This window comes from Orcinus orca, chromosome 1 (genome assembly GCF_937001465.1).
Source record: "Orcinus orca chromosome 1, mOrcOrc1.1, whole genome shotgun sequence".
In the NCBI taxonomy this organism is placed as follows: Eukaryota; Metazoa; Chordata; class Mammalia; order Artiodactyla; family Delphinidae; genus Orcinus; species Orcinus orca.
In genome coordinates, this window is record NC_064559.1 from 95,632,799 (window position 1) to 95,660,761 (window position 27,963).

A 27,963-nucleotide genomic window follows, 5' to 3' on the forward strand; every position below is an offset into this window, starting at 1 on the left:
AACAGCCAGAGAGTAAATATTTTAGGCTTTGTAGGCCCTATAGTTAAATTACTTGAGCCTCCCATTATAGCTTGAAAGCAGTCATAGACGATATCTAAACAAAATAGGTGTGGCTATATTCTAATAAAACTTTATTGTGGACACTAACATGTGCATTTCATATAATTTTCATGTGCTGTGAAATATTCTTTTTCTTCTTTTACATTTTTAATGTAAAAACCATTCTTAGTTCACAGACTGTGCAAAAACAGGCAGCAGGCCAGATCTGGCTTACAGGCCATAAACTGCCAATCCCTGCCATAGATGATCAAATGCCCAAGTATGCTACAACAGTAAGTTGTATAACAGTAAATAGTATAGGTCTAAGAAGAAAGACATTGTCTAGGACTGAAAGAGTCAAAAGCTTCCTGGAGAAAATGGGATTTGGGCTGGATAAAGGAAGGGTAAAATTTAGACAAATGCTAGAAGGAAGGGGGGAAGGAGGAAAAGGTGTCGATCTGACATCTGGGTGATAACGAGAAAGAAATGGTGAAAGAAGACTGAGGTTTAGGGTAGGGAAGTGGCAGGAGATGTGTGAGGGCCTTGAATGTCAGAATAAGGAATTTAAACCTTACCCTGGTACAAATGGCATTTTTAGATTATACTTGCAAGGAAAACATAGGACTGATTTGACAAGAGAAAGACCAAGAGCAGGGAGAAAAAGATGGGGATGTCATAATTGTACAAAGTGCGACAGTCTGGGTGACTATAGTGACAGTAACAGAAGAAAAGGGACAACATCAAGAAACCTAAGGCATAAGGAATCAATAACAAGATTTAGGAGAGGATTCGAAGTGACTCTTGGAATCGGGACCAGAAAATTGGGAGTTATTCAATTATTCACTGGCTATTAAACACACATTATGGCCAGGACTTATGCTAGGTGTTGGGAAAAGAAGACCCACATGACATAGAACCTACAGTCTAGAAGGGGAGAGACGGTCATGTGAACGCGAAGGTGCAATATTATTATGGGTGCTGTGGTGGAAGTCTAGGCAAGTGCAGTAAGAGTCCAGAAGAAAGAATAGAATGAGAATAACAATCTGAACAGGCATCATAAGGAGCTACTAAGAATAGCAAGATCCCATGAATGGAACTGGAGTTAATTTGTGAAGACATTCACATACTAGAATGAGGATAAATGAAATCAGGTATGTAAAGGCATTCTGCAAACTGTGATGCTAAAATGTGAGCTATTTTTACATTTTAACAGAGCCTTGTGCTATCTATATTAGGGAAGAACATAGAAGAAGAAAGGTGAGGAGGTTGAAATTGAGCCTTAGAGAAAAACCCATAGTTTTCCATAACCAATAGCCTTAGGAAAAATGAGACTCCAACAGAGAAAAAAGAAAAAAGAGCTACTAGAAGCACAGGTTGAGAATCAGGAACGCATAACATCATAGAGGCTATAGGGAGAAAAGACATTTCTTTTTTTTTTTTTTTGCGGTACGCGGGCCTCTCACTGCTGTGGCCTCTCCCGTTGCGGAGCACAGGCTCCGGACGCGCAGGCTCAACGGCCACGGCTCACGGGCCCAGCCACTCCGCGGCATGTGGGATCTTCCCGGACCAGGGCATGAACCCGCGTCCCCTGCATCAGTAGGCGGACTCTTGTCAGGGAGTCAAAGCAATGGGGAGGTTGATTGGGAGAAACATAAGAGAAAGCCCATTGAATTCAACAGGTCACCGGAGATCTTTGGTGAATTTAAAGATCAAAACCAGATTACAGGATACAAAGGAAAGGAGGTAGCCTGAACCCTTCCTATTCAAAGAAGTGTTTGTGCCAAAACTTGGGAGGCCGAATAGGATAAAGCAGGCCGACTGGAAACTTGGCTCAGTGGACACCTGAGTGAGGTTGACCACATGTCAACTGCAAACATGGCAGGTAAGAACAGCAGGCAGCAATTGTTCAGAAGTCAGAAACGAGTCAGGAATCAGACTAAAAGACCAATGAGTATCCTGTCAGAAACTCAGAACAGCAAAAGATAATCAGCTATGAAAGACAGCAGCTAAGAGGGAAACAGGAAATGGACCCAGATGACATGGGATGTACCTTACTAAAAAATGCCTGGAAAAATAGATACCCATTAAGTATTTGTTTAATGAATGAATTCATTCTCAAATAATAACATGATGCCACATAGAATGAGCGTGAGTTTGGAATCAGACCTTAATTCATATCCCAGCCCATTTACTCACTCTGTAAACATTTATTATCTGCGCTTGGAGTACTCAAGACCCTAAGGATCCAAAGATAAAAGATGCAGCTCTTGACTTCAACTCACAGTTGATTGACAGTCAGAAAGTGACAGTTGCTCTGCAGTGTGATACGTGCTGTGACAAATGTGTGGGCAGACGTGTAGCTCTAACCCACAGGCTCCCAGAGGTGATCTGCTGTGCTCAGGCCCGAAGGGCCAAAAGGATCAAGGGAACCTGGTGGGGGGCGGGGTGTGTGGTGGTTTGGAAGTGGGGTGTGTGCGGCAGTTCCAATCAGGCTGAATAATAAGGGCAGATGTTCAGGGGTGGTGAGCATAGCTTGTTCAGGGAACTCTGAGCGCTTAAGCACAAAGTATGATGTGTTAGGTCAGGGGAGGGAAGTGGGATAGATGAAGGCAGAGTGATAAATAGGGACCAGATCACAAAGCACTTCGTGTGGCATGCCAAAGAGATTGGATTTTATCCCAAAGGTGATGAGAAGCAAATGAAGAATTTTAAGCAGGGGAGAGACATGATCAAATTTGCATTTTAGAAATAGCAACAGCCTGGAGGATGGGTTGGAAATAGATGAAGCTGGTCTTAGGGAGAATAATTTAATTCCACTACTTGCAGTGATAAGTGGAAAATGATGAGGGCCTGAACTCAGCTAAGAGGTAGTGGGCATGTAGAGGTCAGGAGACAGGAATGACAGGGCATGGAATCTGATCTTTTTTAGGGAGGGAGAGAAAAGGGGCTAGGTGACTCCCCACCTTCTGGCTTGACATCAGGGAGAGGACAGCAGTGGAAAAGAAGGAAAGGAAGAGTGTAAGAGAATGAATATGTATTGACTTCTTTCCATGTTCCAAGCACTGTGTAAGGAAGTTTACATATATCACTTTATTTAATCTTCACAACAAACCCAGCTGGTGGGTGTCATTAAACCCTTTTTTCCAGATAAGAAAACCAAAGTTCAGAGAGTTTAACCTACCAGGCTACAACCAACACAGTTGTTTTTCAGAGCCTGGCCTAGGACAGGTATGTTGGAAGAGGGTAAGGACATCAGTTAACCCTGAAAGCCTGTTCATCGTGAATGCCAGGGGCACCCTGCAGCACATCCCCCAGTCTCAGTCTGTTCAGTGGGAGAGACCATGAAGCCTGGGGAGCATTTCTGTACATAAGAAGAGCAAGGTCAGAGAGGTGTGTTCCTAAGACAGCCCCATCTCAAAGAACTGCAAGGTGGACTTCTCCAAGAATAGGAAGGCTCAGGGCCAGGGAATTCCCTGGCAGTCCAGCGTTTAGGTCTCTGCACTTTCACTGCCGAGGGCACAGGTTCAATCCCTGGTCAGGAAACAACAACAAAAAAAGAAGGCTCAGGGCAATCCCTGGGCCCCAGGTGAAGGGGCAGCCCTGGGCCAGAGCATCTCTCCTCTAGTCTGAACTTCTCCCTAATTCAGTACTGAGCTAGGAAAAGGAAGTCAGCCTCCCTTCCCCAGTCTGGGAATGGCCCAGCCTGATGATATCTGACTCCCATGGAGCTGGGTCTCAGTGACTTCAAATAATTAGGAAAGGAACCAAAAAAAAAAAAAAAGTGATTCAGCTAGCAAGAGCCGGAGTCAAAATTTGAACTTAAGTCTGTATGACTCCAAGCCACATGCTCTTTCTACTGGCTTGGCCAAAAAGTTCATTCGCGTTTTTCCATAACATCTTACAGGAAAACCAAAACGAACTTTTTGGCCAACGCAATACTTCCTCATGTTGGGATAGTCACCAAGTTAGGTTGTGTAGGAGAAATTAGTTTGTGGGAGGTGACAATGATTTCCATTTTGTTTTACTGAGGTACGATTGACATGTAACATTGCGTAAGTTTAAGGTGTACATCATAATGACTTAATATGTATATATTGTCAAATGAGTCACCTCACAGCTACAATTTTTTTCCCTGTAATGAGAACTTTTAAGATCTGCTCTCTTAGCAACCTTCAAATATACAATATAGTATTGTTAACTATAGTCATCATGTTGTGTACTACAACCTCAGAATTTATTTACATCATCACTAGGAGTTTGTGCCTTTCGACCAACTTCACCTCTCCCCCCACCTCTGCCAACCACCAATCTGATTTAATCTGATCTTTATCTCTATGAGTTTGGGTTTGTTTTTTCTTGGCCGCCCTGCGTGGTATGCGGGATCTTAGTTCCCCCAGGGTTCAAACCGGTGCCCCCTGCAGTGGAAGGGCGGAGTCTTAACCACTGGACCACCAGGGAAGTCCCCGAGTTTGGCTTTTTTTTTTAGATTCCACATATAAGTGAGATCACACAGTATGTGTCTTTCTCTTATTCCCTTAGCGTAATTCCCTCAAGGTCCATTCATGTTGTCACAAATGGTAGTGTTTCCTTCTTTTTTATGGCTGAATTAAATATATATCATATATTAAATAGATATTATATATATATCATCTTCTTTATCCATTTATCTAGTGATGGTCACTTAGGTTGTTTCCATGTCTTGGCTATTATAAAGAATTCTGCAAAGACCATGGAGATACAGATATCCCTTTGGGACAGTGATTTTGTTTCCTTCAGATAAGTACCCAGAAGCGGAATTACTGGATCATATGGTCGTTCTATTTTTAATTTTTTGAGGAACTTCCATACTCTTTTCCACAGTGACTGTACCAATTTACTTTCCCACCAACAGTGCACACAGTTTCCCTTTTCTTCACATCCTCACAAACAATTGTTATTTCTTTTCTTTTTTCGCGTGCGTGCGCGTGTGTGTGTTTATTGAGGTATAGTTGATGAACAGTATTACATAAGTTTCAGATGTACAACATAGTGACTCACAATTTTTATATTTCTCGTCTTTTTGATGATTGTCATGCTAACAGTTGTGAGGTGATATCTCATTGTGGTTTTAATTTGCATTTCCATAAATATTAGCGATGTTGAGCACATTTTCATGTACCTGTTGGCCATCTGAATATCTCCTTTCGAAAAATGTCTACTCAGGTCCTTTGCCCATTTTAAAGTTGGATTATTTGGGTTTTTTGCTATTGAGTTGTATGAGTTCCTTATTTATTTTGGATATTAACCCCTTTACAGATGTGTGGATTGCAAATATTTTCTCCCATTCTGTAAGTGGCTTTTTCATTTTGTTGATCATTTCTTTTGCTATGCAGAAGTTTTTTAGTTTGATGCAGTACCACTTATTTTTTTATTATGTTGCTTGTGCTTTAGGGATCATAAAGCTTCGCTGTAGACATACTGAATTTGAGATGCCTGTGTGACATCCAGGTGAAGTCATCCAATAAACTATTGGGTATAGTAATCCTTGTACAAGTTACTTCAACTCTCTGGCCTCAGTTTTCTCATCTGTAAAGTGGTGATATTACTTATGTTTCAGGGTTAACACTGGTAAGGATTCTTACACAGCACACTGCTCATAATAAGAACAAATTAATGAAGCAATTAATACCTATGATATATGATCTTTACCACACAATTTAGAGTTTGATTATATATTTCCTGGTAAGATCTAGGAGTTCCATTTATTTATGCAATCTCCATAATCAGACAGTAAATTCCTTGATAATAGGAACCCTCTCTTTTATCCCTTTCCATAGTGCCTTACCACAGAGTGGGTACTTAATACCTTATTGCTAGAGTAAATCTGCAACTGTGGAAAAGGATAGGGGCCCAAGTAGGGAGGGCCGTATACTCCTCCTGTAGTCTCTCTCCCATTTGGTGGTACCACCATCCACTCAATCACCCATGCTAGGAACCTGGAGTCATCTTTACCTCTTCCTCTTTCTCAACGTAGACATTCTAGTACTCACCAAGTTCCAATTATTTCACCTCCCAGGTATTTTTCAAAATCCTCTCCTCCACTATATCCTACCACTATCCTAGATCAGGCTTAATCCCTCACCTACTTTATGGCAAGAGTAGCTAACTGGTTTCTTTGCCTCCAGTCCTGCCCCCTCAAATCTATCTCCCAAACAGCCATGACCATGACCATGTCCATGTCCATGACCATGTCATTTCCCATCTTACCCTTTAAAACCTTCCTGATGGACTTAAGCTGCTTTCTCTGGCACAAGAGGTCTCCCATGAACTGGCCCTGCCTACATCTCAGCCTCATACCCCATCTCTCTAGACTTTTCTCTTCCCACTCCAGCCTGAAATGTTATGCTCCAGCAAGAAAGACCTGTTCGTGGTTCTACCATATTTACTTTTTTGTATCTGGCTAACTCCTTCTTATCCTTTAAAAATCAACTCAGCTGTCACTCCTCCAGGAAGACTTTCCTGCCTCCTCCTCAACACCTCTTTGCCAAAGCAGGATTAGGTGCCCCTCTTCTGTAGTCTCAGAATGCTCTGTGCATAGCGTCATCGCTGATAGGATTGTATTTCTTTTCTTTCTTTTTTTTTGGCTGTGCCGCCTGGCATGCTGAATCTTAGTTCACCAACCAGGGATCGAACCTGCACCCCCTGCAGTGGAAGTGCTGAGTCTTAACCCCTGGACCACCAGGGCAGTTCCTGATTATATTTCTTTATAGCATTTAAAGGTCTGTCTCTCCACTAGCACCTTTAAACTCCATGAGGGCAGGAAAGCATCTTATTCACCTTTTCTATCCTTAGTGTCTAATACATAGTAGGTTCTCAGTCAGTATTTGTTGGTTGAATGAGTTAGTGTGAATTCTCACAGAGTCGCACTCAAGCAAAGATACCAACAGATGCATATGCATAAATATGCTCACCGACTCCCAAGGACCAGGTGCAAGCACCTGTGTTCTCTGGAGCTCAGCTTACTTCAAATGCAGTAAATTATACATAGTTGGATGTTACACCTACTTGAGATGAAGGGGACCTAAACAAGGCTCTTTTTAACCCAATCTCTCCTCTCTGTCTCTGTCTCTCTAAATGTATTTTTATGGCTCTAGCCTCCACTTGGGCTTTTAACTCACTGTTAGAGCATCATTAATTATAATTTAACCCTTAACTGAAGAAGCAGATGATATGCCAAAAAAAAAAAAGAAAAAAATGCTGTATTCCAGTGGGAGAAGACTATATTAGTGCAGAAACAGCAAACACCCAGGGAGATGTACAGTGAGAAAGACCTTTCAAAGTGAAAGACTGAGATTTGGACCTTATGCCAGTGTGTGTGGGATCGGAGTTATCCAACATAGATGTATCCAACATGTTACCCATCCCCAAAACATCCAAATAGCTTTTGAAATTACTTCTTCTGTTCATAAACATTGGGAGAGAGAGTGCATGTGTATGTGTATACACACATACCCACTTTTTCTTTTAGAAATTCCCACCTTTTAAATTTTTTAAAATTTTTATTTTATGTTGGACTATAGTTGATTTACAATGTTGTGTTGGTTTCAGGTGTACAGCAAAGTGATTCAGTTATACATATACATATATCAATTCTTTTACAAATTCTTTTCCCATTTAGCTGATTACAGAATACCGAGCAGAGTTCCCTGTGCTATACAGTAGGTCCTTGTTGGTTATTTATTTCAAATATAGTAGAGTGTACCTGTCAATCCCAAACTCCCAATTTATCCTTCCCTCCCATCTTTCCCCTTTGGTAACCGTAAGTTTTCTGTCTGTGAGTCTGTTTCTGTTTTGTAAATAAGTTCATTTGCGTCATTTTTTGGATTCCATGTGGAAGCGATATCATATTTGTCTTTCTCTGTCTGACTTACTTCACTCAGTATGATAATCTCCAGGTCCATCCATGTTGCTGCAAATGGCATTATTTCATTCTTTTTAATGGCTGAGTAATATTCCATTGTATATATGTACCACATCTTTATCCATTCATCTGTCGATGGACATTTAGGTTGCTTCCATGCCTTGGCTATTGTAAACAGTGTTGCAATAAATAATGGGGTGCATGTATCATTCCAAACTATGGTTTTCTCCAGATATATGCCCAGGAGTTGGATTGCTAGATCATACCGTAGCTCTAGTTTTAGTTTTTTAAAGGAACCTCCATACTGTTCTCCATAGTGGCTGCACAAATTTACATTCCCACCAACAGTGTAGTAGGGTTCCCTTTTCTCCACACCCTCTCCATCATTTATTGTTTGTAGACTTTTTGATGATGGCCATTCTGACTGGTGTGAGGTGATATCTCATGACAGTTTTGATTTGCATTTCTCTAATAATTAGCAATGTTGAGCATATTTTCAACTGCCTCTTGGCCATCTGGACACATACACACTCTTTACACTTGCAAAAATATTCTTCAGTGTCTATTGAGCACTAGACAACCCCAGTGAAGGCTCCTACTTCTGATTCTTAAACTTATTAATTAGATGTCCTTCATCTTGGCTCTATACAAACCAGGTACATAATTTGCAGGGCCCACTGAAAAATGAAAATGCAAAGCTCCTTGTTCAAACATCATTAAGAATTTCAAGACAGGACCTCCCTGATGGCACAGTAGTTAAGAATCCACCTGCCAATGCAGGGAACACGGGTTCGAGCCCTGGTCCGGGAAGATCCCACATGCCGCGGAGAAACTAAGCCCGTGTGCCACAACTACTGAGCCCGAGTACCACAACTACTGAAGCCCGAGCGCGTAGAGCCCATGCTCCGCAACAAGAGAAGCCACCGCAATGAGAAGCCCACGCACCATGACTAGAGAAAGCCCGTGCACAGCAACGAAGACCCAACACAGCCAAAAATAGATAAATAAATTTATTTAAAAAAAAAAGAATTTCAAGACAGTGGCAATATCAGAGCATTAAACCAAGCCCAAGATTCCTCTGAGCACAGAGCCTGTGTGACTGCATGGAGCACACTCCCATGATGCCAGCTCTGGTGCAAGAGCCCCCAGATCAATCCCATATATCTAATGTTTTAGAGGCTATTCTGATTTAATTCTCAGCCCTCCCTTCTTGGGAAGTGGGACCTCTTCTAGCTCTTTACATAAGCCCTTAATTAGCCCCCAGTCTCCTTTGAAGAACTTTCCTTTTGGGAGCTTTGTACAATTGTAATGCCTATTCTGTTTTTTTGTTTTTTGGGGGGTTTTTTTGCGGTAAGCGGGCCTGTCACTGTCGTGGCCTCTTCTGTTGCAGAACACAGGCTCCGGACGTGCAGGCTTAGCGGCCATGGCTCACGGGCCCAGCCACTCCACGGCATGTGGAATCTTCCCGGACCGGGGCACAAACCCGTGTCCCCTGCATCGGCAGGCGGACTCTCAACCACTGTGCCACCAGGGAAGCCCATGCCTATTCTTTTACTGTTGACATACGTCATGTGAAAAAGCTTGCTCTCTCCCTCTCTCCTCAGCAATAGGGAACATCTACATGGATCTGATAAGGAGCAGTTTCTATCCTTGTTTTCCAGATACTGAGGGCCATAATCCCTAACTCTAAACACTAGCAGCTCTTGAGCTCAAGGGGAAAGCAGGGTCAGAGTGGGAAGAGAAGCAGGTAGGAAAACTTTCGGGGTCCAGAGACTAAAAGCAATTAAGTGCAGATAATGCAGGGGGTCAGGCCGAGGGCAGGTTTGGGAAGAGGCTCTGCAGAAGGGGAAGAAGGTCAAGGGTGGTCCAGAGCTGACTGATAACCCCTCTGACATTCAGGGGCCTGTGACAGCCACTGCAACACCTGAAGCCATGGCCCGTGAGGAGGATGAGCAGAGGAATTGTGTGTGTGCAGGAACTGAGCCACAGGCCATCCCTTCCAGGACCTGACTTCTGAGGACTGCAAGGGTTTCTTCAGGTGAGAACCTCCTCCCCAGCAGAAACGCCCTCCCAAACTGCCTGCCAGGCAGCCTTTAAGCCCTGGCACATGCCCAAGCTTGTCCAGTTATATCACTCCTGCATCTTGAAGCCTGACTACCCTGTGGCTAGCACGCTGCAAACTGCCAACCTCAACACTTGTATAAACATGAGGCAAAATAACAGAGGGAAGGCTGAGTGCTTGTCCTATGGACACAACCCCTTGGTCAAGGGTACTCACTACCTGCAAAGCACCAAACTAGTACAGCACCAACTAGGCTCTTCTGACTGATTCTGTGCCCCCCTGGAAATGCTTGAGATGCGTTGTATCCTCTCTACCCCTAGGGACCTCTGGGCACAGCTCAGAGTAGCCCATGTCACCAGTTTTTTTGGCCACTTGCCTTGCGGGATCTTAGTTCCCCAACCAGGGATTGAACCCCAGGCCCTCGGCGGTGAAAGCGCATAGTCCTAACTGAAACGGTGCACCTCAGATTGGGACTCGAACCCAGCCTAGACCCAGATCGGGACTTGAACCCTCTCGGCCAGGACTCGAACCCGGCCAAAACCTACGGTCTTCCAACTGAGATCACATACCTGGTTTCAGGACTTAATGACGCTCAGGTTCTTGATGTCTCATCACAGAAAGAATTCAGTGAGAGACAAAGCGATAGGTAAGAAATGGATTTATTTAGAGAGAAACGCACTCCCCACACAAAGTGTGGGCCACCTCAGAAGGTGAGAAAAGGCACCAGGGTCTGGGGTTGTCAGTTTTTATAGCGGTGGGTATTTCATATGCTAATGAGTGGGAGGAGTATTCCAGCTATTTCAGGAAGGGGCGGGGATTTCCAGGAATTGGACCACCGCCCACTTTTTGATCCCAGGTGGGCCTGGTAACTGTCATGGCCCTGTGGGTGTGTCATTTAGCTTGCTGATGTGTTACAGTGAGCGTATACTGAGGCTCAACGTCTAGTGGAACTCGACTTGTCTGCCATCTTGGACCCATTTGGTTCTAATCAGTTTATGTCATGTCCTTGGGCTATGTCATTCTTTCAAAGGTTGTGCCCTGCCCCCTTCCCTCCTGTTTCATAACCACTGGACTGCCAGGGAATTCTCACCATAGTTTTTTTTTTTTTTTTTTGCGGTACGCGGGCCTCTCACTGTTGTGGCCTCTCCCGTTGCGGAGCACAGGCTCCGGACGCGCAGGCTCAGCGGCCATGGCTCACGGGCCCAGCCGCTCCGCGGCATGTGCGACCCGGACTGGGGCACGAACCCGTGTCCCCTGCATCGGCAGGCGGACTCTCAACCACTGCGCCACCAGGGAAGCCCCATAGTTTCTTTTTGACCATTTCATTTCAGCCCCTCACATACCTACCTGCTCGCTGCCATCCCCAACCCTCACAATGTCTCTGTCTTCTCAGGCAAACAGTCAGCAAAAGCACAGGTCTCACGTGCCCCTTTGCTGGAAGCTGGAAGGTCAACAAGGCCCAGCCTGCAGGTTGCAGAAGTGCCTAGATGCTGGCATGAAGAAGGACAGTGAGTTGGCCCCTTTCCATCCCGAGAATCCACTACGTCCCTCCACTGACTATGCTTTGCCCTTGTTCCCACAGCGCATTCCCCACAGGGCAGGCAGAGTAAGCTTTGTGAAACAAGTCAGACAATGTCACTATTCTGCTCAAAACCTCCAAGGGCTCCTCCTCTCTCTTCTGGTCCATGATCTCATGGGCCAGCTCCTCCATACCACCTCTCAGATTTCACTTCCGGCTCTTCCCCTTGCTCAACCCATCCCAGCCACACTGACGTCAATGCCATTCTCAAACACACCAAGCACACTCTTGTCAAGACTGTTGTAACTTATACTTGCACTCGCCATTGCCTCTACCTGGAATGCTCTTCCCCTAGATATTTATATGGCTTGATTTTACTCTTCCATCTCTCCAATAGACTGCCTGTCACTTAGTAGGTACTCGATAATTGTTGAATTATTTAATGTTTTTTTCTCTGTGCCAGGTAATAAGGCTCTGCCCCCAAAAGATAATGTAACTCATATTCAACTTAAAGTAACAGAAATCAACTTGTCCAAGTCCACTCGGCTGAAAAGTTGTAGAGTCAGTATTCACCAGACCCTTGCTTTCTTCATGACGTCACACTGCTTTTCAATATGGAGCAGTGGAAAGGAAACTGTAGAAGTCAAAAAATCTTGAATTCAGTCTACATCACATAAGTATTTTGTGACCTTGGACCTGTCACTGGAATGTCAGTCTGTTTCTGAAAAATATGGATAATAACACCTGCCCTCTCCACCCACAGGATTGTTTCATTCAGTGAGACTTAACCTCAGAAGCTTTGAAATTATAAAGCTATGCAAACACAGGGTGATGTTTTTGGTATCACAAGCCCTCCCTCTTCAGTGCTCCCCCAGAAGTCAAACATCTCCGTATACTATTCCCACTTTATTGTCCATCCTTTTTTTCCTTCCCACAGTGCATTGTTTTCTGCTGCAGTGCCTCACAGGTCGGGGAAAGTGTACAGGAATCCCCTACCACCTGGAGCCCCTGGGACTTCAGCCAAGCCCAAGGAGGCCTCAAGAACTCTCCTCCCTCCCCGCGTCCTTCATTACGCAGTGTCCAAGGGCCCCAGACCAGGGGCTGACAGAGGAAGGTGCTCTCTGCTAGTCTCAATAGTTTTGTCACATCCCTTCCCCAGGCACAATGATCGCATCGGCAGAAGCCCGGGCGTTGCGGTAAGCAAGACAGGCCCAGCGGCGGGCACAGCAAGCATCGAGGCAGCTGAGGAGAAAGAGCTAGTCCAGACACTGCTGGGGGCCCAAACTCGCCACGTGGGCGCCATGTTTGACCCGTTTGTGCAGTTCAGGGAGAGCATTTCCAGGATTCAAGCTGAAATATGACCAAAAGAGTGCCCAAGGAGGCTGGCCTGAGGGAGGGGGCCGTGTGCCACGCACCAGTAGAGGACAGGACTTCTCCAGAACCCCAGCCGAGGCAGACTCCTTGGCCCGGAACCCTTCCAAGATAAAGCTGGAGAGGCCTAAAAGAGATCCCTAGGACCGGGGCCTCTCACCCAGGCTCTGATCTCTGCAGCCTCCAGCTCATCTGTTCCTCCATCACCAGCGCTGTCCACCCAGGTCCCTGCACTGCCTCTGCTCACACATTTCGCAGACATCAACACTTTCATGGTACAGCAAATCATCAGGCTCACCAAGGACCTGCCCCTTTCGGTATGTGACCTCCCCTTACCTTTCAGGAAGAAAACACTCCAGTAAATTATAATCCCACCCTCACCACCACCCCCGCCCCAAAAAAAGGTCACTAACCAAACTAACCCATCCCTCAGCCTTTTCAAGTAGCAGGTCTTGAATTCCCAGCTTTTATAAGTGTCTCAATCAGAACTGGGAGTTCCTCTCCCTCTCTGAAGTTCAGGCTAGAGTCTAAAGAGCAGGTTTCCTGCTCTGGCCCATGGAGGACCAGATCTCCCTTCTCAAGGAATCAGCTGTAGAAATGTCACATTGCACTCAATGCCACTTTGTGTCTCCAAACACAAAACTTCCTCTGCGGGCTTCTTTGCTACACAGTAGAAGATGGAGTGCATGGTGAGATGGTGCTAGAACAGTAGAGGACATGCATCCCTTCGGTATGGTATGTGGCGAGGTGACCTGAAGGCTCCTAAGCCTGGTGGTGCAGTGGTTAGGAATCCGCCTGCCAATGCAGGGGACACGGGTTCGAGCCCTGGTCTGGGAAGATCCCACATGCCGCGGAGCAACTCAGCCCGTGCGCCACAACTACTGAGCCTGTGCTCTACAGCCCGAGAGCCACAACTACGAAGCCCGTGTGACACAACTACTGAACCCCGTGTCCCTGGAACCCACCGTGGGGTTCCAGGAAGTTTTTGGAGTTCTCTTCGGCTTCCATAGGACACTGCGCCAACTGCAGCTCCAGGAGCCTGGAGTATGTGTTCGTGGCTGCCATGGCCCTCTTCTCTCCCGGGAAGCATCCCTCAAAGCCCAGAAGCTTTTGTTCCACCACCTCTGCCCAAACTCCCAGCTCCTTGAATCCATCCATCCAGGCCTTTTAGTCTTCAAACCTGTGGAATGGGTCTATCCCAGTCTTGGCTCCCCGGGGCACCATGCAGCCCACCCACAACCTCCCACCTTGTCCTTCCCCACTCCCTATCTTACAGACCGGCCTGGGATAACCCAGAGAGAGGGGACTGATCAGTTGCAAGAGGAGATAGCGCTGACTCTGCAGAGCTATATCAAAGGCCAGCAGCAAAATTCCCGGGACCGGTACAGTGGGACTGGACACGTGGAGGCTGCGCCAGGGTGGGAAGGAGTTAGGGAGACACTGAACTCAGGATGAGTGCTTTTACTGTCCTTTCCTTTGGGAAACCAGGGCCCCTGGGGGTCTAGTCCTTCCCTCCCATCTCATAGAGTTCCGGCATTCAAATTGCTCCTACTGCTGTTTCATCTCACTTTTCCCAGATTTTTTTATTCAGGAGAGATGCAAAGTAGTAGCTCACAGGCTCGGTATAATAGCATTCCTGAGATTGATGACATCCATCACCTCACCAATCCAACTCCTCCAGACTAAAACAGACTTTCAAGAATCTTGTTCACTCTCTTTCCTTGGCCCTTCCCCTCCTCCATTGGTCCAATTCCTTTTTCATTCCCCTTGAAGTTACGGTCATTCAGTTTCATGGCCAACGCCAGCCCCTGGTTCAACAGTCCATGATCTAACCAGGCTCTGAAGTGCACTCCACTTCTGTCTTGCTTATTCCTCAATGTGCCAGTTTGGCCAGAAGAGGGTTGCTTTACACCATAGAACACACCCACCTTCTAGAACCTGCTCTAGAAGGCCAGATCCTCGGATTCCACACAGCTGAATATCTGGCAAAGTCTGGGGCTTCCTTCACACTCGGCCCTCTGAGCTCTGGGTTCAAGAAAAACGGCATGGTGAGAGAAGTCAGTGTCAGATAGAGGCACCACTGAGGACCTTTGGAGCTTCTGATACATTTGTCACATCAGAGCGTATTTTCCCTAATGTTCAGACCTAGCTTCACAGAGAGGCAGTTTAGGGGGTCAGGGCCTCAGGACAAGACTCTCAGCTGCCTCTCTCTCTTCTCCTTCCCTGGTGACCCCAAAGGTTTCTATATGCGAAGCTGCTGGGCCGGTTGGCTGATCTCCGAAGCATTAACAATGCATGTTGGTACCAAATCGAGAACATCCAGGGGACTGTCCACCATGGTGCCACTGCTCCAGGAGACCTGCAGCTGAGGCCCAGTTCGCCTCCTTCCCCAGACCACCTGGACACGCTGGACTGGAAAGGGGAAAACGCTCGGACCAGAGGCTGGAGCCAGTAAACAGGGAGCCCACTGGTTGCAGTGAAAGATCAAAGCAATGTCTGCCTCTTCATGCGGTAATGGGGAGAATGAGGGGTGGCCATGGGGACAAAGTTGTTCTCTGGAAGCACAGAAGATGGGGAAGGAGGAAGCCTCAGGGCTAAGAGGTAAAGAAGCTCCGTCTGGGAATAGGTGGGCCCCACTTTCTGGGGTCAAAGATTTAGCCCTTCAGCCCTTCTTTCCCAGCCTTGGGAAACTCTGGGATGGAAAACAGGATGGGAGCTAATGCCATGCAGATTTTTCTGCTCTGAAGAGGAAGAGGCTGGGAGCTTTAATCCATAAGGAAATGAAGGAGGTGGGAGTGAGGGGAGAAAATGCAGCCAGACAGACGCGTTAATTCTTCTCCCTTAGTCCAGAGCCATAAGAGTATGGGAAGATGAAACTGGGGCTGATGGCAGAGGTGGGAGCCTCAAACCACTGCGTCAGCAGCTGCCTCTGTGGCAGCTCCAGTTCTGAGGAAGGCATGTATTGTCCCCACTCTGCTCCTGGGACCTAGAGGTCACCCAGCAAGGTGGGCTCTTGAGAGGGGCCTAGTTCCTGGCCCCAGGGCACCTGACTGAGAGGTTCCAGCTGTTATGGGGGCTGGCTCTGGGACAACCTCAGCCCACAGTGACGCTGAAGCCACAGTGGAATCTGTTGCGCCAGTGATTAAGGAAGGCTCCGAGGGCGAGGGTGACGGGCAGCGGGGGCATCTTCTTCTCCAGCACAGCACCCACACACCAGTTACTATCCACCAAGCCTGTTGGGGAAGAGAATATACCCTAGGTTATCTAACAGGGCTCGGAGAAAGGGGCCAGCAGAGGAAGGCGGAGCTTCCCTCCCGCTGTCCCCCACCCCAATCCCTCAGCACCTCCGAATGTCATCTGAATAACCCTCACCTCTAAATACCATGTTGGCCTGGGGCAGAGTCAGGTGGTAACCAAAGGAGAAAGTTGTGTCTTGTAGCCTCGTATTTGCCTCAAACTCCACTCCAACCTGAACCTGAGAACCATGGGCAAGGATGGGAGAGGGATCTGTCTCAGTGACGACTAGAGGAGTCCTGACAGGGGATCAGCAGAATGGAGGGGCGCATGAAACGTATATGTAGCGAGGGTAGGAAGAATAGTGGGTCAGCAGGGCCTGTGGAGGTTGGGAGGGACTCGTTGCGGCAGGGGATGGGATCAGTAGACTCACCTGTTCATTTGCCTTGTGGTAATAACTTGCATGGGCCCCACCTGATCCCACATTCAAGGTAGCTACCCAGTGTACAGCTGTCAAAACCAAAGTACAACAAAAACACACACACACACACACACACAAATAAAAAAACAAAGTACAAGTGAAAAGGAGCATTACTGTAATAGAACACAGGCCAGGACCCCAGCCAAGTCCAGAATTTCCCTCCCTGTCACTATTCCTCCTCACCCCATACCTGAGTACTTCCCAGCCAGTGTCAAAATGGCCCCCTCTTCGCCTGGCCGCCGGTGATAAACTAGCTCTCCTCCCAACACCAGCCGATGAGTGAGGCTCTGCAGGAAGTGAGCAACCATGATCACTGTGGGGTGGGGAGACATGGAGTCACTCACAGAGACAGGCCCTCTACCTCACCCCCAGCAGCCCCCCACCCCAGCCTGCCCCAGAAAGTTTCTTTTCTAATCCCTGAACTGTACAGACCATGAAGAGGCATAGCCAGCATTAGCAAGTGGGCAGCCAAGACAAAAAGAACCTTGTACCAATTCCTCACCCGATTCCCCAATCAGGTCAGGATTTCCTAGGGTCAGAGTGGCTGTGTAGTCATCTCCCCGATACTCGCCATCAAACTGCCACGTCAGGAACTTGGCCTGCTGCGTCTGGGTAGGGAGAGGGAGAAGTAAAATCTCCCTCCCTCTTTATGATCACTGTTGCCTCTGCTCCTCTCCCTGAGCCCCCAGAGCAGGACACTCATGGGGCAGAAAGAGGAAATGCTTCAGTAGATGAAGGCAGGAACCATGGGTCACCTGGAAGACAGCCTTGGCTCGGAGCCGCTCTGCCAAGAGGAGCAGGACCTGGGCGTTGAGGCTGCCACTGCTGTCCATGTCCCCGACCACAGTGGGGAACACCTGTTGAAGAGTGTCCAGAGTAGACTGAGCTGGGTGGCACCACTCACTCTAATCCAAATGTAGGATTTCTTTAACGGTACCCGGCGCCCCCTAGTGGAGCCACAAGGACAAACTCCCAGCTCATCACAAATGCTTCCCCACCCTCTCGCAAGAAACACAGAGGAGGTGCCCTGCCCATTCTTCCTCATAACACACACATTTCCTCCTCCTCTACACCTGGGTCCTAGCTGGGCTTTTAGGGAGATAACCCAGGTGTGTGGAGCCCTCACCTCAGTTGGGCTAAGTTGCCAGTCCCCTGCATAGGCCGCATGGAGGTGATAGCCCGGCAAGCCCAGAGCACTCATGTGCACAGTGTGAGCCACCTAAGGAAAGAGAGGTTGATGGAGGAGAGAGCATCTCTGCTCTATTTCAATCCCCCATCTCACCCTTCATCTTGTCCCCATCCAGCAGGTCTTTTAAGAAACCCAAACATTACAACATATACAGAGGGTCACCAGATTAAAAGCAACAAGTCCCACAGGCAAAGGAAGTAAAGAGAGCCCCCATATTCTCTCTCTTTTGTCCCATATAGCCTGGCTAAGGCTGGAGCACAAAGGAAGGGAGAAGAGGATCCAGAGACAGGCAGGGAGGAATTGAAAGGAGGGGCCAGAAAAGTGGGAGCACCTGGAAATGGCTGCTCAGAACCTTGTTGACAACGAGCTTCACTCCCTCCATCTGTGCTGGGAATACATCTGAAGTGGGTGGAGGGGAGGGGAAGGGAAGGAATAAGCACAGGCAAGGAACCCCTACCCCATGAAGTAGTCTCCCCTTTCAATCCCATAGAAACTGCTTTGGAGGAATTGACCTCCTTTCAAGTCCTGTAACAGGAAGTGCTCCGCTGCACTGAGCACCTGATCCTCCCTGAGGCTGCCCGCCCCAGCTGTGATCTCCCCTCTTCTGCTCCCATCACTGGACACCCACCATTCAAGACCCTCCCCTTCTCTGCCCCTTCAACTTGAGACACCTAGATGCCAAGTTCTCACCTTTGCATAGCCGGTGCAGCTCATCGAAGCTCCCAGGGTTGGGGAGAGGTTCCTCTCGACGGGGGCTCCGGCGGGGCAAAGCCCCCATCGGTGCCAGGCCCAATGTGTTCCCCATTTCAGTCCAGAGGTCAGGGGAGGGGCCGGGGTTCGCCTGGGAAAGGACGCTATTGCTCCCTCTACCCCGCACGGGCCCCACCCCCCATTATCCGGCTCCCCAGTCCCAGAAACTTCCACATGGTCCGACGCTAGACCTGGAACAGGAAAAGTGGGGGGAGAGGGCACCGGTGGGGAGCTTGAACCCCAGGCACACTCCCATCCCATCTTGAATCCCTCACCCCCACCTGTCACCCCTGTACCCTCCCCCACTCTCTAATCCTAGCCTCCACCACAGACCTCACCCAGCTTCCTAGCCTTTCTGCTCTTCATTCCTATGCCTCAAGGTGAGGCTTGCAATGGAGCAATAACCCTTACCGTCTCATACCATCATGCTGCCCCTCTCCCCCAGGCACACCCCGGTCATCTTGATGGGGGCAGCCATCTTGAATGATGGCAGAACTGCGGCTTCACGTTGCATTCCCAGCGTAGTCATGAACACCATCTTGGAACCGGGCGAAAAAAAAAGGTTTCAGAGACCCAACCCTCCCTTGATTGGGCTCCGCCCAATCGATTAAAAAAAAAAAAAAAAAAAAAAGGCTGCCTGGCCGCTGAGCATGGGCCAGTGGGAGAGGAGGACGCAAAGGAGTGGCAGACCTCTCATCATGAGAGCTCCAACCCGGCACTGCAGAGACAGACGGGACTTGCTGGTAGCTGCTTAGACTTACTCAAGTAGATGGCCTTAGATCGCCCTGCCTTTCCAAGGTCGGGAAAAACCTTTGAGCGTGCAAGACACTAGAGGGAGCATCTTGGAGCTTGAGCCACTGAAGTTCCCTCCACCATATAGCCTGGAGACGCGTTTTGTGAAGGGTGGCGGAGGGAACGACTGTGAAAACTTCTTTCGAACACTGCTTCGGAACACCCCTAGGCGGCCCCCACCCTCCCAGGCCCTGGGGACTCCCCCTCGCAGTCCTGAACAGTACACAGTACACCTCCAAATGAGTTCGACGCACAGGTACAGCTCTCCGTAGGCAAATGGACCTACACTTCCCTCCTGGAGGTCTGCACCTCTCAAAGTTGGCGCTCTTGTCCTCTTGGTAGAATGGGAATGGGTGTGAGAATTTGGGGTAGAGGAACAGGGGCTTCAGCCTTAATTCTAGCAGAACTATTCCCTGAAACAATTGACCCCTGAAGTTAATCCTTCCTTCCCTGGTTCCTTAGGCAGAGTTGGCAAATAAAATCGAGGAATATGGACTCCTGCCCTCAATGCGCTCCACTCCAAAGCTACAGACAAGTCAATGGAGTGCCCTTCAAGAACCAAGTGCTCCACAGGGGAATAGTTGAAGATAGAATAAGATTTCTTAGGCTCTGGTCGCCTCCCCACTAGCTCTCACATCACCACTCCCACCTCCCAGGAATGCTCTACGTATACTTTGAGGGCAAAAGGATGAAAGATACAGATACTTCTGATATCTATTTAGCTGGTTTCACCCAAATTCCTTGGGCCTGGGGAATGCACCTCTGCCTTCCCTCACAGTCAGGGCTGGGACAAGGGTCAGGGCCTTGGTCAGAGGGCTGCTTTGGCTCCTGCTGACTCATATTGGCTGACCACTGCCTGGAACCGGTAAGGTGATCAAATGCCCAGAGACCTTCAACCTTTATCCTTGGTAGAAGCCTCTCATTCACCTCTTTTCCCGCCAGAGCGCTCCAATTCAGGGGGAGGGCAGTGGACGCTTTCTGAATTTGTTTTATTGGGGGTGGGCTGTGCTCACTGATCGGCTCCAGTGTTTTCTTTCCCATCTCATTCGTTACACATTAACTCGAAAAGGTACAGAGTCAATCACACCTGGCCTCTGGCCCTAACCTTTATTGTCCTAACCTGCATTCCCCTCACCCCATCTCTGATTTTATGTCCTTTCTTCTGTTCCCCAGTACCTCGCTGCCAAGTTGCAGTGATGGGGGATAGGGTTGGGAGATGAAATATACCCATAATGGGACAAAGATACCAGGGGCTGAGGGCTTGATATGTCAGAGCTTTCCAGAGGAAAAAAACCTAGGAATCCTGCTTCCTGGAGCATTCAAATCCAAGGACTACTGGGCCCAGGCCCCAAAGGAATGGATCCTGAATAAGCCTAAAGTATACCCCTTTGGCTTCCATTAAGGCCTGCACCCCCTGCCTCCTACCCCGTCACCATGAGTCCCCTACGTGCTGTCCTCTCCTCCCCCCATTTCTCTAACTTGTTTACTCCAGTATAGCTCCTGCCCCACTGGACTCCTCCAAAGTACTTGTCACCTGACAGGGGGGTGGGGAAGCATACAGATATATAGCCCCTGCCTCCCTAGCCAGGCCAGGCACAGACGGCAAGGACAGCAACGCTGACTAGGTAAAGTAAGGGAGTAAGAGGTGTGGGCAGCATCCAAAGATTTAACTGTAGAAAGGGAGGGAACCAGGTTGGCGTGGACATGTAGGTAGGGGTCTCTGGGGAGGGGCTGAAGCCCATTCGCTTCAGTGACCTTCCCTGCCCTCACCTGTTCGCAGGCCAATTTCCCCTCCATTAACACCATGAAGCTGCTTCCAATGACTGTGTTGCTCCTTACCATCTGTAGCCTTGAAGGTGGGTGTGTTATGAAGAGGGGTCCCAAGGAGGAAAAGGTGCTTGGGTCCTAGCTGCCCATCTGTCTGTTCTCCTAGGCCCAGGTCTGGCAACCAGAGAGCTTAAAAGAAAAATCATTCCCTCTCTAAAGTCCAGAAAAGTGCATCCAAAGACCTGGAGCTGGATACCTGTTTGGGGAGAGAGCTGAGAGCTGAGGCTGAATACTGGCAGAGATGTGGGACTCATTGTTGGGGACTCAGCTGAGGATGTGTGTGTGTGTGTGCAGGGGCTTTGGTTCGGAGACAGGCAGAGCTGCCGAATCTGCAGAGCCTGTTCTATCAGTACTTCCAGACTGCGACCGACTACGGCAAAGACCTGCTGGAGAAGGCCAAGGGCTCAGAGCTTCCAAACCAGGCCAAGTAAGTCTCAACAAAGGGGGTTCATGGACCAGGGGGCTATGGAGAGAAAGAGGGGAAGCTGGGAGGTCCTACAGAAGACTGAGCTAAGGGGTGGGGGTTAGGAGGATGAGGTTTAAATTGTAGAGAAAATTCCTTCATCACCCCACAGATCCCATGGACCTCTTGGACAGACAGGGGTAGCGGGAACTGGGCTTTGAATTTCTATCTGTATGGTCTGTTCTATCTCTATCTCTGCCCAGCGGAGGGCTTGCCTCTCCCCCTAGGAGCTTTGCCATGCCAGGATAGACCAGGCACTAGGGTTTGGGGACTTGGGTCTCACCTCCCACTACCAAGAAGGCCCCTACCAGTCCCTCATCCTGACTTCTAATCCCTCACATATCCAGGGCCTACTTTGAGAAGGCACAGGAGCAGCTGACGCCCCTCGTCAAGAAGGCTGGAACTGATCTGGTTAACTTCTTGGACAGTATTTTGGACCTCAAAACACCACCTGTTGCCAAGTGCGTTGCCTAGACTGTTGTCTTCCATCCCCAGCTGGCCCCTGGAACACCCACTGGCCAGGCCTAGAGCTCCTCTTCCTACCTACTCCTTGTTTTCTACGATAAATATTGAAGGAATCAAGTTGTGAGCCTGGTATGTTTTGGGGACTGGGAAAAGTAGGGGTAGTGGAGGAAGAGGAGGAGGGAGAACAAAGAGACATCTGCTTCTTACAGGAGAGGGGTTTTGGTGTGAAGGGGTGGAGAAAGGGTTGAAGAGACCAGTGATGGAAATGACAGAGTAGGGGTGCCTGTGACTCTTCTCCAAACCCCAGGGATTTTTCTACAGGCCTGGGAATGGCCCTGCAGGAGAAACTAAAGAGACTTTGCCGTGGACATGGTACCTTGAAAGGCATGAAAAGATTCATGAACTGAATCCCTAGACTCCTGAAGGTCACGGGAAATGAGAGCACCCTTCAGAATTTCCTCTGTCATACTATGAAGAGGAGAAATCTTCCCCAAAATGAGCCCAAAGGTGTCACCCAAGGCCCCTCCCTTCCCTTCTGAGCCAGGGGAACACTGTGCTTCCCCCCATCCTTCAATAAAAGACTCCTCTCCCTGAAGGTGCTCTAATCCTTCCATTTGAAACCTCTCACCTAGACCCCCTGTCTGGGAACACCCATTCCAAGCCTGTCCCCCACTATTACCTGGGTGCTATTCATGGAACTGGCCCAAGTTGTGGTAGCCGTCTTAGAGCCTGGAGCTAGTAGACATGGTAGCCAGTTAAAGGCCTAACAGGTCTCCAACTTGATGGACATGTGGGACTTGAGAAATTTTGGTAGCTGTGATACCTGGATTAAATCAAAATGGAATGCAGGTCAGGCTGGACTGATGCAGGAGACTCACAATCCCAAAATGGGAAAATGGGCATTTTCCAATAAAAGTTTACTTCCACTTTATATTTAAAATAGTTACTTCTCTACCCTGACTCATTCGTCATATCTCATCTGAAATCACCTTTTCCCCAGACACCAGAGATAGCTCCAATTTCTTCTGTATATATATATATATTTTTTTAATTTTTATTTTATATTGGAGTTTTGTTGATTAACAGTGTTGTGTTTCAGGTGTACAGCAGAGCGATTCAATTATACATATACATGTATCTGTTCTATTTCAAATTCTTTTCCCATTTAGGTTATTACAGAGTACTGAACAGAGTTCCCTGTGCTATACAGTAGGTCCTTGTTGGTTATCTATTTTAACTATAGCAGTGTGTACATGTCAATCCCAAACTCCCAGTCTATCCCTCCCCCGCTCATCTGTATGCTGACCAACCTCTTCAGTCTGGGCTTTAAGACCCTTACCACTCGTGGCTACTTTCTTCCCCTTTCTTTCTCAGTATCTATTTATTTTTTCCTCACGTGGCAAAACGTGCAGGGACACAGATCTGTCTGTCACTTGCAAGACGACATTGGACAGGTTAATTAACTTCAAAGAGCCTGAATTTCCTCACAGTGTTAATGAGTGGATCAAATGGTACGACAGGATGGAAAACACATTGAAAAGTGTAAGTCACCATGCAGTACAAAGTATTGCCCAGCATAGGGGGTTGCTAGGGGTAAGCCTGGAGACTCTGGACCCATTTGGACAGGGCTGGGATGGGATTCAGATACTACCAGGGAATCCTGCCTCGAAACAGGACAGGCACTGAGAAGGGGGATTCCTTCACCACTCACCCATGCAGTCGGAGGACCTGGCCTCCCGTCTGGACCTGACTTGTTCCCCTTTGCCTTACCCTCCTCCAACCCAGACCTGGCTCCCTCAGGTCCCTCTTGCCCCAGAATCCACTGAAAACACGGTTCCCATAAAACCTTCCATTGGGAGCATCACACAAGCTTTAGTCGCACCATCCCTTCTGCATGTTTGGCTTTTCAGCTATGCTAATGCCCATATGCATGTATATTGCAAGCTGCTCTCACACTGCTCCCTGAAGCCCACTCTGATCTGGACTGGTGACTATTTGGGGTTGGATAGCCAGGCTTCTCCGCAACCCAACCTCGTTTCCGTTGTCAGACACAGAGGGCCAAGCTGGGTGCGGAAGTCACTTGTTGGGTTCAAATGTCTCTGAATGTGCCTAGACCCCCATCACATTACTCCCTGCTCCAGCACCCTGCTAGAGAGCCTGGGGGTCAAGGGTCTCATCCTTCCCCCAGTCACAGTCAGCATTCATCCCTCAATCAAGCAGAACAGCTCTGGTCTATTAGACTATGAGTTATGGAAGGTCAGGAACTAAATTTGCCTTGTGATATTTTCAGTATCCAGCCTAGGCTAGTAGAGGCTGAGTAAATGTATGTTAAATGAATGAATGAATAGAGTCCAGTCTGCAGTAACTTTATTGATGTTAGTGCCTTCCGTTTCCATCGTTTAGTGGGAGTTGGGGACGGGGAAGCGGAGAAGGGTGGCATGAAGAGGTGAGACTAGAATATAAACATTAATGAAGAGCATCTGAGGTCTTCGACAGGGAGGAGGAACCACTGGTGTCTATTAATGGGGGGCATAGCGTCATTACAGGGATAGGGTCAGCTGGCATTAACGGCGGGGAGGCATATGTGATGCCAGCTACGAGGGCTGGGAGGAGAGTGGAAGAAGGAAGTGACCAAGGGCATCTGTTCTAAAGTTATTGTGGCGGTTTCTCATGCTTCAGGGTCTCATAAGTCTCCTGGTTCCGGGTGCTCAGGCCCTGGAGGTGGAAGTCAGAGGACAGTCAGGAGCTTGAGCCCATCACAGGGCCTCCTACCCACGCCCAGAGGCCCTACCCCTTCCAAAGTTCACTCAAAAGCCCACCCTCTTCTGCTGACTTCCTGGGACTGGGGTTGGGAGGCAGGTTCACTCACCGTGTAAATGCCATCTGATTTCTGCAGAGGTAAAAGGGCAAGGCATTAGAGACCCACATCTCCAGGGCCCCTCAGCATCTTCTTCCCTACCCCGGGAGGTATGTGTCCAGGGATGGTTGGCCCCCTTGGGCTAGAGGGCACTCCCACGGGTACTCGGGGGCATGAATGCACATTTGCCCATATGGCTACCAACACACATATACACACGACATACAACACTCTCACGTACGCCTTGTCACTCTACACTTGACTCTTCCTCGACACCTGTTGAATATTTTGTGATTTGGCTAGGTGGCAGGGTGGGTAGGATGAGGTAGGAGGGGGACCTCTGAAGCTTACAGAGATCAGCACCTGAGTCCCATGCCCCCCAGAGACCGCAGATCCCAAGGCTAAAGCCCCAGAAGGGCTGAGAGACTGAAAAATTGTTGATACCCAGTTGAGGAAGGGTCCATACCTCATAGCTGGCTGTAGCTGCCTTTCGCACCTGCAGCTGGAGTAGGGGAAAGGCCATCAGTAAAGGTGAAGTTAGTGGCCCAACTCCACCTCCAAACGTTGTAGGGGAACCCCTTTTATTCCCTCTCTTTGGAGCCATGCTGCCACCACCCTCCCACTTCTCCTTCCAGCCCTCATCCCACGCTGCCCAGCCCTACCTTGAGTCGACAGTAGAGCAGGGTGAGGATAATACCATATAAAAACAGGATCGCATCCAGGATATAGCAGAGCTGAGGTTCTCCCAGGGCCGCTGAGGGGACAGAGGGTACCCATGGGGTCAGGGGCAGCAGGAAAGATCTGGTGCTCAGAGGAGAGAAAGAAAGGGCTCTGGAGGTAGGACGGGACTTGGAGGGGCACCGTCCCAGGGAAGAAACTTCATCTTCCTCTCTAGATTCCTATTTCTCTCACCTCTCCCTCTTCTTCCTCACCCTAGGCTAGGGGTAGGACAGGAAGTGTGAACTGTTCTGTTGTGATGGAACTTATAGGTTCTGAGAGTTGAGAGCTTCCCCCTCAGCCCCCAACCCTCTCTTTTTAGCCCTGTGGGTTCCTCAGGCACCACTGAGCATTCCATAGCCCTCAAGGGACCCATTTGAGTTCACTGAGCCAAGACCAAAACCTCGGCCCAGGGGGGTCAAGTGAGTGGAGGCAGTGACAAATTTCAGCAAAGAAACCACAGGGGTGTCTCTGCTAAGTCCTGTGACCTGTTGCTAAGGGCTGGACAGGAAGGATGTGAGCTGAGGAAAGGAGGGAAGGCAATCACTCTATTATGGGTCATCTAGCCTCAGCCACATCGCTTTCTGTCCCCCCCCCCATCCAACTAAGACACTTAAATATGTAAAAACAAGGTGCCTGCTTTCCTTGGCCTTATAGATACCGATGGCTCTGCACATAAGGCTGAGCGAGTGTCTTAGCCCAGGCTCAAGGGAATGACCACAAGCTGTATGGATTCCGGCTCCGGGTACTCTGCCCTGTTACTCACCCTGGGCCACTGAGAGAGGAAGTTTCGTGCAAGGAAAAAAATCAAATAAAGTCTGAGCTCCAGCCTCTATCTGCTCTGACCCCTATCAGAGGGCTCATGGGCATGTGACATATGGGTGAAGTACGTTTTATTCTGTGATACTCTTTCACACACGGTATTACATAAGTCTCAAAACTACCCCGTGACGGAAACATCATCGCCATTTTGTAGATGACGAAACCAAGGCTCAGAAAAGCTAAGTAATTCATTTAGGGTCACAGTGTGAAGTACCAGAGCTGGAATTGAAATTCAGGTTTTCTGCGTTCCAGGTTCGTGCCCTCTCTCTTATGCCTCAGTGTCCCTGCTCCCTCATCCCATGGCAGCAGACTGGCCGCTCACTCAGTCCTTCCATCTTCACAGCTGGGCTGGTGGAACTCCATCCCAGTCCATCCAACTTCCCCATTTTCCCTTAAGTTTCACTAACCTCTTCCTACCCGAACCCCAGCTGTAACTATCCCTCTTCAAAACACAGACGACCCAGACAGAGCGAGGAGAGTTTAGAGAACGCCTGGAGCCTCAGAGCTGCAGAGGACTTCCCATTTCTGCCTCCATTTCTCAGCTGACGTTTAGCTCTCTGGAACTGGGCATTGTACGCTGCCCCCACCCTCACATCAACTGTGCCTTAGTGATGACCCACAGAAGCCGCAATCACGTATCTGACTACCCTTGCCTCACTCCTAAACACAAGGACAGGCCCCTGCCTTCCTGAAGGGGGCTTTATATTATTTAACCAGCTAGAGGTCAGCTCCCAATGGAGAAGACCAAAGGCACCCCACAGAAAATGCTGATCATGAGAAACAGAATTTTCCCCCAGACCAGCTTTTCATGTCATACACCCACTCCCTTCCTCTGCCAAACTGAAGACTTACGTGTGTATCAGTCCTGAAAAAGTAAGAAGGGGACAAGAAAGGAGGGAACTACAAGCCCTGCGCCCTGACAGAGACTGGGCAGGACCAGCCGCAGGGTCTCTGTGCCCATCCTCCCAGTGCCAGCCTCCCTCTGTCTGTCCCTGCCTCAGCCCTCAGACACATGCCCTTGATTCCAACCCTGGAGCCCAGCTCACTGTCCCTCACCAAACCCTCTTACCTGCTTGTTCAACCAAAAGGATTAAGAGCAAGACCACTGCTGGAAACATCTTGGGCAGGGGCTGAGGGGCCGCGAGCTGGGGATCCGACGCTCTGACGGCACCGTGCAGCTGTGCTCTGCGAGCGGCTCCCGAGCGGCTCCCTGACCACAGCGTTGCCCCCTTCCTGCCACGCCTTCCTCTGAGCTCTGGCCCCTTCCCCTTCCTGCACTAGAGACCGGGCGGCTCCCGGAAGGGCCAACCAAGGGAGCTAGGAGATCCGGTCTCCTACGTCTCCGTCCTTCAGTGACCAAGCCCCTGCTACCGTGGAAAGAGGCAACACCCATGCTTGGGAAAGGCTATCTAAACCCGCCATCTCACTCAAGCCCTGTTCAGAGACAGAGCTCTGATAACTTGCCCCTCAAAATT

At 48.8% G+C, this 27,963-nt stretch overlaps 4 protein-coding genes across 5 annotated transcripts; 2 read left to right on the forward strand and 2 right to left on the reverse strand.

The window, feature by feature from the left end:
• The first annotated feature begins 9,871 nt into the window (after positions 1-9,871).
• NR1I3 (nuclear receptor subfamily 1 group I member 3) lies at positions 9,872-15,260 on the forward strand. The gene is given in 15 exon segments (XM_033414246.1): positions 9,872-9,902; positions 9,905-9,977; positions 11,395-11,456; positions 11,459-11,509; positions 12,680-12,760; positions 12,763-12,847; positions 13,071-13,099; positions 13,102-13,212; positions 13,430-13,487; positions 13,489-13,580; positions 13,847-13,932; positions 13,934-13,973; positions 14,153-14,273; positions 15,130-15,214; positions 15,216-15,260. Coding segments are annotated over 15 exon segments (1,050 nt in total).
• TOMM40L (translocase of outer mitochondrial membrane 40 like) lies at positions 14,338-19,113 on the reverse strand. 2 transcript variants are annotated; one of them, XM_004284393.3, is made up of 10 exons: positions 18,957-19,113; positions 18,486-18,736; positions 18,127-18,194; positions 17,733-17,825; positions 17,362-17,463; positions 17,109-17,214; positions 16,797-16,919; positions 16,559-16,635; positions 16,264-16,366; positions 14,338-16,124 (listed from the first exon to the last, which is right to left on the reverse strand). In XM_004284393.3, exons 2-10 carry the CDS (start codon positions 18,598-18,600, stop codon positions 15,985-15,987), a joined length of 927 nt encoding a protein of 308 aa, XP_004284441.1. In that variant the 5' UTR covers positions 18,601-18,736; positions 18,957-19,113; the 3' UTR covers positions 14,338-15,984. The 2 variants fall into 2 exon arrangements, with proteins under 2 accessions (XP_004284441.1, XP_033270136.1); XM_033414245.2 differs by lacking the exon at positions 16,797-16,919 and having other exon boundaries at positions 18,957-19,112.
• A 1,799-nt stretch (positions 19,114-20,912) lies between these two features.
• On the forward strand, positions 20,913-22,101 carry APOA2 (apolipoprotein A2). The gene is made up of 4 exons (XM_004284474.3): positions 20,913-20,962; positions 21,118-21,193; positions 21,459-21,591; positions 21,975-22,101. Exons 2-4 carry the CDS (start codon positions 21,142-21,144, stop codon positions 22,099-22,101), a joined length of 312 nt encoding a protein of 103 aa, XP_004284522.1. The 5' UTR covers positions 20,913-20,962; positions 21,118-21,141.
• A 2,341-nt stretch (positions 22,102-24,442) lies between these two features.
• Positions 24,443-27,927, reverse strand: FCER1G (Fc epsilon receptor Ig). Its single transcript, XM_004284395.4, has 5 exons — positions 27,558-27,927; positions 25,612-25,703; positions 25,416-25,451; positions 24,962-24,982; positions 24,443-24,807 (listed from the first exon to the last, which is right to left on the reverse strand). The coding sequence occupies exons 1-5, from the start codon at positions 27,604-27,606 to the stop codon at positions 24,745-24,747; spliced, it is 261 nt and encodes an 86-aa protein (XP_004284443.1). The 5' UTR covers positions 27,607-27,927; the 3' UTR covers positions 24,443-24,744.
• Positions 27,928-27,963: the final 36 nt, after the last annotated feature.